At 36.0% G+C, this 13,894-nt stretch overlaps 1 protein-coding gene across 1 annotated transcript; it reads right to left on the bottom strand.

The window, feature by feature from the left end:
• Positions 1-11,686, bottom strand: LOC107700051 (transmembrane protein 8B-like; the record flags this gene model as incomplete). Its single annotated transcript, XM_016501562.1, has 4 exons — positions 1-354; positions 9,216-9,332; positions 10,891-11,037; positions 11,508-11,686. Coding segments are annotated over 4 exons (797 nt in total), but the record flags the coding sequence as incomplete, so codon positions are not given.
• Between the last annotated feature and the right edge of the window lie 2,208 nt (positions 11,687-13,894).

Here is a 13,894-nt window from a genome sequence, read left to right as displayed (position 1 = left end):
TCAAGGGAGTGACTTTAACGTCAGGTTTGGCACGAGGCGGCAGAAGGAAGCCGACGCTCCCGGCGATGAGCATGTGCCAGATGCTGTGGATGTAGAAGTAGTTCTCCTCCGTCTCCACAAAGGCGTATAAGGCCACTGCTGATGTGGTTTGGCACGAGGCGGCAGAAGGAAGCCGACGCTCCCGGCGATGAGCATGTGCCAGATGCTGTGGATGTAGAAGTAGTTCTCCTCCGTCTCCACAAAGGCGTATAAGGCCACCGCTGATGTGGCAATGGTGGTGCCAGGGAACAGGAAAAAGACCCAGCGCTTCCAGGTCGGCGGGTAACAGCGGCGCCGGCGGATGGTGCGCACAGTCTGAAGAACATAGAGCAGGAGACAAAGTCAGTCATGAATAAATCAAACGCATGAGAAAGATGCATTAATTAATAAGACACACGGACCAACCGGGTCTTCAGGCACCAGTGGCACTTGTATCATCAAGTTCATCAATTGTGGTCATCTCAAAGACTGAACTTCACCATTTAAGTACAGAAAACTAGTTGCGGCAAATGATTAAAGTATCACTGTTTTTATTTAAAACTAATATAAAAAACCTTATATAATATAAAAGGATTAAAACTGAGATTATACTTCAGTTCAGTCAGTTACTGAAAACACTTCTGGGAGCCCATTTCTGCGAGTGCTTTGGTAAAACTTAACTGTGACATAAAAAGTCCTAATTATGACAAACAAGTCTAATTGAGATACGAAGTCATAATTATGAGGAAAAAAAGTTAAAATTATGAGCTAAAAAGAAAGTTTTATTTTTTTTACTTGTCATAACTGACATCTCAATTTCAACTTGTCATAATTGTGTCTTTTGTCATAATTAGGACTTTTGATTTCATAATTGTGACTTTTTGTTTCATAATTTCGACTTTTCCCTCAATTATGATTTTTTATCTGTTTCGACTGTCATAATTTCAACTTTTTATGTCACAATTTTTAATTTCTGTCATATTTATGACATTTTCTCATAATTCCGGCAATCATAATTTGGACTTTTTGTCAATAAATGTTTAGTTTCACATTGCTGTTAGTATTCACAATCAATCTTGACCTAATATTTAATTTGTATTTAATAAACCAAACACATTTGTAGTCAAACTTAACAGCCAGTATGGATTTTCACTTTATGGGGGGAAAAAAAACAACTCAAGGTACGACTGACCAAAATAAGACTGACTGACCCAAATATGACTATGTTCTCTCAGTATTTAAAAGACTCTTTTTTTACTTACAATAATAAGATACTAATTATAATATAAGACACGTTTTTGTTGTGGAAGTTGTATTCAAAATCCAGCTGGCTCAGATATCTGAGCTGGCCCCATTAGATTGAATGCTCATGATGCTTCTGCAGACCCATAAAGATGCTCTGATATACACGAGCTGCTGCTATTAGAGCTGGATCCGAACGCACACAGTTATAAAGTTGGACATACAATTTACAGACTTCTTAGAAATTCAATTCTCCAGCTTGTAGGGATCCTGATATTTATGAAGACTGTAAAGCACACTGTCCTCCCACACCTCACACCACTCCTACTAATGCCATTCCACGGTATTAATCAATCAGCCGAGTGTAGAGAAACACTGTTTAACAGATGCGTAACAGTACAGATTAACAGATGCAAACTCTGCGGTTAGAACTGGAGAGACTCTTTTGCGCAGTTGTCACCAAGCAGCAGCATCTAGTCTGCATCTAGTGTCCATCAGACTTGCTCTTCCACCTATAGATGTTCTCCGAGTCATTACACTGTAAAATCCAATAGTTTACTGAGAGGGAGTAGTGCACTAATATGTTGCTAATGTGCAACATAACAACAGAAGAAGAAGAAAAGAAAAATAGTCTTAATAAACTTTTCACCCATTTTCTCATGTCTGCAGTTATCTTTGACTAGTTGCATTCACTCATTTCCCAGTCATCTTGAATTGTCAATACAACTGAAATATTTCAGAGAACATCACATAAGCTGACTTCATATTCAATTGATGTTGATTTTCCTAAAATGTGGTTTTTTTTTTTTTACCATTATAGTGATTAGCGTTCCCTTTGGTTGGGCACTTTGAACTTCGTTTATGCTATTATAATCTTCTTCTCGTTAATGCAGCAATGCATCATGAAATCAGAGTTACTTGATTTCAAGAGAAGAAAAGTAATAAATAGATTGCTTTTAAAAAGTGACCTATCTTATTAAAGCTTTAGTGCTTTGTTTTGTGTCTGAGTTTATTAATGAAGATTTTTCAGTTTTCATAAATACCTTGACATGATTTTAATTGGGTTTACATAATCCTTAAATAGTGTGTGGTAATATGCTAAAGTCACACACAGACTTAAACATTCAGCACGTGAACCACAACAATGGTAGCAATTAAATTTCATTTATTTTCATTAATTGTAACAATAACCATTTTATTTGCTCTTTTTGTTGTGCTACTACTGACACAAGACAGCAAATTAAATTGGCAAATGAAATCAACGACTGTAAAACAAAGCAACTGTATAATTTATTCATGCCGCAATGCACTCTGAGAGTCAGTGAGTAGCTATACTAAGTCATGAGTAAACCTAAATGAAAGGATCAAGTACCCCCTACAGTACTTTTTTAGTTACTAGAACTCTCGTGTAAGTAAACTATACTAACTAAGCATTTGTCAGTACAACATACTATTCCTATTTCACTTTACTTAGTTTTTTCAAGGCAATCAGTTTGCATGCTTTTTTTAAGTAAGCCCAACTAATTAGATTTTACAGTGTATTAACCTTCCACCTGTCCTGACAGTGTAGAGAGAATGAAATGCTGAGCTTTTCTCCCTGTCTGTCATGACATTTCAATTATAATGTTCCACTGGTTGACAACATGTAGACTAGAACTTTGCCCCAGGTTACAATTTTATAGCCACGGCATGAATTGTAACTGTGAAAAACTGTCCTGTGCAGCTGAGGGAATATACAATAGGAGCTCTAGCACACACTCAAAGCTGATGTTTAATATCCTATGACAGTATAGCAAGCCACAGGATTGAAAGCAAGGGGCTGAAATGGCCGAGACACTTTAAATCTCACGATTCTACATTGTTACTGCTGTCAAGCATATGCAGCAGTCAATCAAACACACACGGACTCAGGTGACTGCTGATGACTCAATCACATTTCTGCTGCATATAGGAAGGTCTGGGGCCTCCGAGACATTGCAAATCTCATATTCTCTCGGATTACTGATTCGACTCCAGCTTTTACCGGCTTTCTGTGCAATTTCAAAACCCAAGTTACTAAAGTTTGTGAAACTTTATAACTGCTGAGGAATTCCATTTCTTGTCCTCTGTCACATTACAGTCACATACTTCAGAAGATCCTTATCTGAAAATGTCCCGGAAAGCCTTCAAAGCCATTATGCATATTTTGTCATTTCCATACAATGGAAAGAGCACTCACTGAATCCTTTCTTATGCCGATTGTGCAAGTTTATTGAATTTACTACTCAAGCGGCCTCGACGGTTATTTTACATGCATTTCTCTGTCAAAAATGCATTTGATGGATTTTTCTGATGACAATCCAAATGTGATTCAACCGTGTTTATGCCAACACACATTAATTTTATTAAAGCTTTGTCTTTGAAGATACTGAAGAGGCAGAAACATTCCCCAGATTTTTTGTTCTTTTGTTCTTTTTTACAGTGCTACAACTTATGTGTTTTACGCTAAATGAAAAAAAAAATTATTTAATGCAGTACACAAACAAATGTATTTTTTAATTATTATTATTATTATGGCATTAATGGTCATCTCAGGTAGAAACAGCCCCTTACACACACACACACACACACACACACCACATACACCAAAGAAAGTTATTAAGGGTCAGCTCAGGTAGAAAAGGTCCCTTATGGCACATTTTACTTTAAATGTACAGTATATAAAAAAATAAATAAAATAAAATAAATATTATTAATATTACATTAAGGGTCAGCTCAAGTAGAAACATTTCTTTCTTTTTCTGCTATTTCTATCTGGACTGACTCTTAAAAATAGTGTAAGTGCAATCACATGCATTCAATCATATTAAACAACATTTTTACCTAATAAAAATAAATACAATAATTCATAATAATAACAAAAATCATTAATAAAAACAGTTCATTTAGACATGTTTAGGTTAGATGACAAAATATTTGTTTTTTTACAGTGTATGCAAATATCAGTATCATTATGAGTTTATAATGGGTTCTACAGCTTAAACCATTATGAAAAAGAAACATCCTTCCCTTGTGTCAATATCTTCCCACGCATCAATCTCCAGGCACATAACAGGTGCATGTTGCAAAAGGACAGAATGGTAAATGGATGAGCTCTAAATGTGACACTTAACTGATGGGCCTAGTCTGAACCAACCCAACCTAAACTTCCCACACAACAACAAAACAAGGCTTCATATTGGTGTACATCATGCCGCATACTGTTTATTGATGAGGATTATTCTCAAAATGTACTTGACTCCCGTATGTTCCTTTTGACTCATTGAAATTGATTCTCATTTATATTTCACATTATAAGGCTACTGTTTTGACAGTAGGGTTGGAATCCAACCCCCACGGTCCTGACCACATCCTCATACAGCACAGGCTGCTCCTGAGATGAATCACACTTATTTAACCACCTCTGAGGGCTACGCACTAATACATTCCAAAGAATTCATCAGTCAAGCAGGACATTGATTGGATGACGCATGAATCAATGATGCCTGGACACAAGCTGAAACATGGTGCTTCACACTTCAAATCTGGTTAGCATGCTTTTGGAGCACTGAGATGCCACCATTTATGAAAGCAAAATGTATTACTAGCCCACAGGCTACTTAGCATAATTGTTTATGTTTTCAGCAGTTATTTATCATTTTGTCTGTGTGATGCTGCATCATGCATGAAGCTCAGTCAATATATGCACATCAGAGAATAGAAGCTTATTAACTAGATTCTAGTTAGCATTGTTCAGTTACAGTAGCCCCTATTGGTAGATGCCGTAATTATGCCATCTGGCCAAAAAGAGTAGCTATCTCCATTTAAGCCATTCAAAAATATATGTATTCTGAGAAAACACAATTTATCCAAGCAACCTATAAATCATCACAGTTGTTATTGTTAAATAAAACTAAAACTGTTAAAGATCATTTTCTTTATTGAAATAAAGCCGGAATAAAATGAATATGAATATTAGATGGGAACATAAACTTAAAAAAAATTGAAATGTTGCCTTGGCAACTAACTGAAATTATCTAAGTTGAAGTGCTAAAGTTTTTACAACTAAAACTGAAATAAAAATACATTTAACCTAAATGGAAATATAAAAAAAACTAAATACAAAATGTCAAAAATAAAACAAAAATCAATAAAATTAAATATAAATTCTAATTCAAAATATTAATAAATACTACAATAATATATAAAAAAATTCTACAAACTAGAAGTTTTATCCGTACTTGATTCTGTAGATTTTTAAAAGGATGAAATAGATGAAAATGATATTTTTCTCTATCAGCTTTTATATGTTCACAAGAAGTATGTAATCTTCTTTCTGCATCCAGAATAAAAAAAATAAATAAAAATGTGTGTAATTTGATACTTCATGCAGTATTACGGGCCTCCCAGACAGATTCCTTCAATTAGTGGGGCAAATCATAAATATTTCATATTAATTTTACATCATATAATTTCTGTTTAAAATCTGTCAAAACACTTCCCAGATATTCAATATGTAATATATGTCATCGGGTTACAGTATATATAGTAGGTACTATTTCATAACATGTGTCAGAGAATTTATAAAGTGTTAAGTTGTTGAAGCTCATAACAATAAACTGCATGAATCATGGATCAGTGTGTATGAAACAGAGCCATGGGAGGTCACCACAGAGAAGAAATAACTCTTTTGAAACATTACTGCTGATGACCACAGAAAGTTTGCAAAGACCTCCTCCAGGTTCCAAAGCATCACTGAAACAATGACATATTTTATATTTGAGGAGAAAAAAAGCCTTATCTCATATGTCAAGCATGGGGAAGTGTAATGAAATTTGTCAGCTTTGCTGCATCAGGCCAGGGCCTGGCTGCACTAAAGTTGTATCAGAAAATTCCACACCAGAAGTTGTTTTGTGTTTGACCCTGAATCTGAAACTCAGAAGGATCACGCAAGATGACAATGGTTAAAAAGTAGCTGTATATCCACATCAAATACATTCTTATTATGGCTTTAGTCAGAATGCTGACCTCCAATACACTGCTGTGCCAAATCAATTAAAATTAAACAATTAACAACTAAAACACCAGTTAAAATACCTAACTGCTATGAGTGGTATGATCACAACACGAAGATTTACAGAAAACGTTCTGACATAGATCACATTTTAGAACTGTTCATACAGAAATGGAGAGAATTCCAAAGGTTTCTCATCCTTCCCCTCACAATGCCATATCATGTGCCTTTATTACTTTGTAGGCACTATCTCAAGCATTATTCTACTGTAAAAATAAAATGTGTATTCCTCTAGCAGGTGTAATTTGATTTTAAGTGTTAGAATTCAAACTGTGTCTGTTATTGGATATAACAAATGAAACTCAAACCTCACCATAAGGGTGAGAGAGAAGACCCATCCAGACAATATGTTTCTCTTTCTCTCCGTCTATGAATTTAGAGAGCAACAGGAGAGTTCTGGAAGTAAAAATCCCATTCATTTTCCAAAGAAATTTATTTTTAACAATAACAAACCATTCAAGAAGATGGACCTACAATGAATTCAGATTTTTTTTCTCAGAGATTTTTATCTTTTTTATTTGTATTTTTATGTTAAATAAATTAATTAAATTAAAATAATATATAAAAAAATAATAACAGATGAACATTGATTCATTTTTTTTTTTTTTTTAACAATTAGTATGATATAATGTTGTTGGTTAGTTTAGGTCAGTTGTAAACCTCTTCAATTCAAAATTCCTATGGAGAAAATTACTAGGGAAAAAACTCTAATTTAAGCACTTATGTGTACATTCAGAATGCAGAGCCCAAAAACACAATGAGAGGATCACAGAAGATAATGATAAACTGCAGTGTAAACTAACTGTGTGGATGTAGCATGTCACAAGCTTGATAAATTGTAGCTTTTTCCTCAGTGCTAAAAAGGATGTGAGAATCACACAGTGGGACGCTTTGTACTGTGTTTGCGTCGGCTCGGGGAGCTTTGAAATGGAGGTGTCAACTGACATGCTTTAACTACAAAGCCATTATGTGCCATGGAGATGATAGACGTGTGCATTTGACAGTCAGTGTCACATTCAATGAATTGTCTTTCAATATGACATTCAGAAATGCAAGAACATTTCAGCCTATTCAGGTATTTAGTCTGTAGTGCTTATATTAAAAGTGTTTGTAGTACTATGTTAATAATAGTTATTTAGTTAATAAGATTAACTAACATTTTAACACTATTCTTTTGCTTCACCAGTTGTCATAAATGTGTTAACTTGCGTCAAAAACACGTTTGAGTGTAGCAAATATGTAACACCTCCCAACCAAAATAACAAAACGTGTCTTTAATTCAGTTCAGAAGTGATTTTCCTCATTCTGTTCTGTTAGAAGCATTGTTAGTGCCTTCAGATGTGAGTTTAGGTCAAGGAATGAAGAAAAGATCTCTGCTTGTTGAACATCTGCTATCCTCTGTCATTATTTCTCTCTCACACAATATGGTATATCTTTGTAGCTGCAGTAGTAGTTTGCTGGCTCCTCTTCTCTCTGCATATATATCCACCAGCACATTCGACTCAAGGGAGGACGTGCTTCTCTTACTCAACTATAATTTGCCAGAGGCTCTGGCAAAGACTCTTCCTTGTCCAACACCCATTATTTTTTTATCATCTCACTTCAGGAAAGCAGTGTGGTCGCATGAGGAATTAGCATAAAGTACAAGCTGCCTGGTAATACTGACAGAACAGAGAAACGTTTAATGCCACACCATGCTAATGCGCAGATAAATGCAGCCTTGAATGTGGGGACACATGCTGGACCAGGTAACGCGAAATGCCTTCATAAATTATAGATATTGAAAAGGTGCTTTGTTGTCACTCAACAGTCAAAGAAAAAATAGTGCTGGCATTTAACTGCCGGATCCATCAGACTGAAAGAACAAGGTTATTTTTGGACACACAGGCACATTGCCTTATAATATGATGTTTTTATTACATTTACAAACAATCATAAAATTTATTTTATCCACATGCAAAGCTGAAAATGTTTGTTTTTCCCATTGAAAAAAAAAAAGTTGGTTTGCTGGTCTGTTGGGTGGTTTTTAAAAGGATTTTGGGCCTAGTCAGGCTGAGAGACCAACTGACTGTCCAGCTAATCTAGTTAAATATCTTTTGGCAAAGCTTTGAGACCAAACTGGACCAGCTCAAGACAAGCTTAAACCAGCTGGGAGAACACCTGGCTGTCTAGCTCAACCAGCTAAATAACTGCTTGGCCAGGCTGGAGAGTCAGCTAAGCCAGCTGAAGATAAACTTAAATCAGTTAAGACATGCCTAAACCAGCTGGAAGACCAACTAGCTGTCCAGTTAAATTATCTAAAAGCCTGCTTGGCTAGGCTGGAGAATCAGATAGACCAGCTGAAGAGAAACCTAAACCAGCTAAGGCATTGATAAACCAGCTAGAAGATTAACTGGCAGCTTAAAACCTGCTTGGCCAAGCTGGAAGACCGACTAGACCAGCTAAGACCAACATAAACCATACTATTAAAGACTAGCACACCAGCATTTGCTGGTTTACGCCAGTAGTTTCAGTAGGTGTAGGTAACAATCACCACAACTCCAACATCTGTTCATTTTTATGCTCTGAGCCATGTCTAGTATAACTGAAATCCATTCTGGCATATTCTATTGATATATTAAACATCTAATAAGGATGCATTACAGTCTTAAACACATGGAATCTACACTCTAAAAAATGCTGGGTTGTTTCAACCCAATGTTGGGTCAAATATGGACTAACCCAACTGTTGGGTTAAAAAGTTAATTTAAAAATTTAACCAAAATTTAACCCAACAGTGGGGTTAGTCCATATTTGACCCAACATTGGGTTGAAACAACCCAGCATTTTTTTAGAGTGTATGCATGTGCATAAAAATACTTACCCAGGCGATGGCCATGATGCCTAAAGCAAAAAGACTGGGGCCCAGAAGGTTCCACAGGCCATGGCGATCCAGCTGTAAGGCCATTGACAGAGTCATCGCCCCCAGCAAGTACAGCACCTGGTAGGAGAGCGGCAAAGAGGAAAAATATTAGTCCAAACATCGAAAACCCATCATGTCTAGAGGTGATCCCCAGTCCAATTAGGACCATCTTGCATTGGCCACCCTCTGTCAGACAGACTGTAAGTAAAGAGAGGTGGTGCTAAAAATGTTTCTCTCACTCTCTTTCCTTCCTTCCTAAAGTTCAGAACTGTTGTGACATGAGTGATTTGATTAGTGTCTGCAAACTGCAGCACTCAGCAAAACACATTCACAGGCATGCACACGCAATCACCTAACGCATATAGATGCATTCTCCCTAGAGGAGAGCTTTTGTTCTTGTTCTCTCCATTAGACGCTTCCATCACAAACAGTAGTCCTCTCACTCTCTGATTCTAAATGACTCAAACATGAAGTTAATCACATTCTTACTGTCTTTCTCCCTGTGCTCCTTTCCTTAAAGCTTACTCTTTCCCTCTGCAGTTGAGCAGCTGAAGACTGAACTACAGAGAGTGTGCACATACACACACCTGAAAGTGTCCACCAATTTCCTCAGCTCCACAGCGAAATGTCACCATCATTATGACAGTACATGACAGCCTGCTGACATTCGTATATTTACACTTTACTGAGGTGGACAAAATTTCTGCTCTCTTGCACATCTTGGAAAGCTCTTTTCTTGGCAATATAGTCCATGAAAAACTACTGGCCTCTATGAATCACACAAAATGAATTTATAGAAATTGATGACACAAGAAATATCCAGCATTTCTGGGCCCCAGGGCCTTCATTTGTAATTTTAACTATCAGATTGTGGTTCTTATATACAGTGGCCCTAAAAAGATAATTTTAGTCATATACACTCCTTTTCAAATGTTTGAGGTCAGTAAGATTTTTAATGCTTTTTAAAGGAATCTCTTATGCTCATCAAGGCTGCATTTTAAGATTTAAATATACCGTAAAAGCAGTAATATTGTGAAATATTATTGCAATTTAAAAAAAATCTATTTGAATATACTTTAAAATGTAATTTATTCTTGTGATTGAAAAGCTGAATTTTCAGCAGCCTTTACTTCAGTCTTCAGTGTAACCTGATTGCTCAGAAATTATTCTAATATGCTGATTTGGTGCTCAAGAAATATTTTTTATTATTATCAATGTTGCTTAATATATATATATATATATATTTATTTTTTTTTTTTAATCTTGAAACTGTGATACAAATTTTTTTCAGGATTATTTAATGAATAGAAAGTTCAAAAGAACAGTATTTATTTAAAATAATTTATGACATTAATTCTTTACTGTCACCCTTTTTATATATAAATTGAATGCATTCTTGCTGAACAAAAGATTATTTTAATTTAAATTAATTGCTTTAAAAACCATACTGACCCCAAACGTTTGAATGGTAGTGTAAATTTCAACTTGGTTAGATTTTTTTTCTTCTTTATTCAATGCAAACACACATGTTTTGAGCTCACTGAATATTAGCCACACTTTGGAAGCACAGAGTGAAAAACCACAAGGTTTATGGAAATTGAATGTGTTTTGAGTTTTGCATCTGAGTGATTTTTACCTGTTTGATAATGGATTTGAGTCTGGCCATGGCGATGACAGTGACCCATACAGACATGAGCGAGCCGAGGAAGTCACAGAACTGCAGCACGTCGTACTCCATGATGCAGAAGACCACAATGCCTGGCTGGTCACAGGCATGATAAAACTGTTCAGGGGTGAAAGAAGAAAACAAAAGGTCAGAGGAAGCATGAATAAAATATGACACTCTGACATGTCACTGGTTCTTGCCATTGATATGCTGAATTAGGACTCGTGAATGGTTTGTCTTCAAGCACCCATTGCATTAATTAGACATATTTGTTCGATACAGGAACAAAACAGAATGCAAATCTAATATAAAATGTAAAGAATACAACAGTTAGTTCCAGTTCTTTAATCTGACTGGTCCGTTAATTTAATGTACAAGTTACAATCGCTTTGAACATACCTCATTCAGTCAGAATTTAGAGTTGGGATTATTCCTTTTTATTATTTTTGAATCTGTACATTTCTTTATTTCATTTTAGGTGATTCATGAAGACAGAGGAAATATTACCTGTTAATGTCAACATGCAACTGAAATATTTATGCTAGCCCCATTTTGGGTATATGTTTTTGATAGGTCTTCAAACTCACAGTGGAAAAGAACATGGTGAATATATAGACAGACGCCTCCAGCAGGTAATGACTGCGGATGGCGATGGTCACAGGTGGGATGAACATCAGGTTGCTGAGGCACAGAAGGAGAGTTGAGAGCAGCTGGAAGCCGTATGAGTACGCCTCTGTGTTGTCCGTGCAACCCCAGCCATCCCAACCTAGAAAAGCACACATGCGTTACTGACCAAAATGGTCCTAATGGTCCTGACTCAAAATGGTCTCGAAAGAGATCGTTTTCAACATGTATCTGGAATGCTTCAGTCCCAGTTCACTGTAATTACATGGAAAAGAAAGTGGAAAGCATGTCTTCAAAGTTTATTTTATGTTCTGCACAAGAAAGAAAGTCGTACAAGTTTGAAATGACATGAAGGTGAGTAAATGACAGAATTTTCATTTTTGGATGCACCATCCCTTTGAAAGTAGGTACACTGCTGTTCAAAACTTTGGGGTCAGTAAGGTTTTTTTAAAGTAAGGTCTTATTAAATTGATCAAAAGTGGTTAAAAAAAAGATTTATATTTGAAGTAAATACTGTTCATTTGAACTTACGTTTCATTAAAAAATCCTGGAAAAAAAACATGCATTACGCACAACTGTTTTCAGCATTGATAATAATAACAAAGGTTTCTTGAGCAGCAAATCGGCACATTAGAATGATTTCTGAAGGATCATGTGATATTGAAGACTGGATTAATGACTGTTGAAAATTCAGCTTTGCCATCAAAGGAATAAATTACATTTTAAAATATATTCAAACAGAATATATATTATGTATATAATATTTCATAGTATTACTGTTTTTACTGTATTGCAGCTTCAGTGAGCATTAGAAACTTTTCAAAAAAATATTTTTTGAAAAGGTAGTGTATGTAAAATATACCACTGTCCGTATCTGCAAAGTAAGCAAGCGAAAAACAAAAATAAAACACACACATTGGCAATGCATGTAAAACTAACAAAAGACGGGGAAAAAACATAACAGAATTACACATGTACTTTCTTCCTCGTTCACACACACATTCTGTTCCTCATCTGTCAGCTGTTGTAAACAGCTTCATAAATATAGATTGGATTCGGGCAGACTACTGTTATATAAACACCATGAAGGAAATAGATGTACTGCACCTCTAACCTCTCATAGAAAATGCCAGAAAACATACCACAAATCTCTCTGATTACGAAGCCTTAATTAGTCAAACCACAAACAAAAATCCTCAAAGGCATGTAGTGATTGAAGTCTCGCTGAGTGTCGACAAAGACGGTCAATTGAACTTTACCAGACACTCGAGAACAGAGAAGAGCTTTGCATGCGTGCTGTATCAGAGCACTCAGCTGTTTGCCAGAAAACATTCATTAAAAGGGTAAATTTGTCTATGCTAATGACAAAAGAAAGTATGGGTAGGAATTCAGGGGGAGAGGGGAAACGAGGCACCAGAGCTTTATAATGGCGCTGTAATTGAGAGGTTGTGTTTAGCATATTTCCAAGGATCGTCAAATGTCCTCTAATTAAAAACCACTTGATTTGTGATCTCATAGTTATAGAGCGACATGATTGGCACATGTGTAATTTAACCATTCAACATGCCAATTAACTTTGATTGGGATCTGATCTGACAGTAGAGGAGAAAAATAATAACTGGAATTATAAAATATGTAAGGAATTTAACTCATTCATTCTTATAAGGGAATTAATCAGGTCACCAAGGTGACAAGCCACAGTTCTAGAGAGAGAGAGAGAGCGAGCGAGCGAGCCACGAGGGCTTTGTGTCCATTTTTAAGCAGGCTGACTTTGGTCCGCCCCCCGACGCGATCTTCCAATCGGACGCTGTTGCAAGGCGGAGCGGGCATACATTAACCTGATGCTTCAATTTATCATGTGGGGAAATATCTCTGCAAAGAGTTTGTTAATACTTCTATAAAGTGTCGTACAACACACACTGTTCAAAATAACAGCTTTTCACTCATTTCAATGCTTTGCAATTATCACCAGATTTCATTCAACACTAAACTTCCCATATCTTACACACATATTAAATGCTTTATCTGCTAAAAGGAAAAGCTATAAGGCAAAGATTAAAATATCAGGGTTTCAATAACACCACACAGAAAGCATATTATTTGGGAGTATATTGCTCCGATACTTCAAATGATTTTAAATGCTGTCTTTTTTAAACTTGTCTGTGTTTCCTCTGTTAATAGAGAAAGGAAGGGAGGGGGAATTTCCTGAGGTCCATACAGTCACGCGGTGGTTTGCTGAGTTTGATTTAATCACATTATCACTGTTCTTTTGCACCGTTGTTTTGCAAGCCTGAGGGTGTGATTAAATTACTCGTCCTCTTCCTGTTGGATGTAGTAGTTCATTCATTGG

Source organism: Sinocyclocheilus anshuiensis, unplaced genomic scaffold (assembly GCF_001515605.1).
Source record: "Sinocyclocheilus anshuiensis isolate Anshui unplaced genomic scaffold, SAMN03320099.WGS_v1.1 scaffold983, whole genome shotgun sequence".
NCBI classification, from domain to species: domain Eukaryota; kingdom Metazoa; phylum Chordata; class Actinopteri; order Cypriniformes; family Cyprinidae; genus Sinocyclocheilus; species Sinocyclocheilus anshuiensis.
This window is presented reverse-complemented; position numbering and strand designations above follow the sequence as displayed.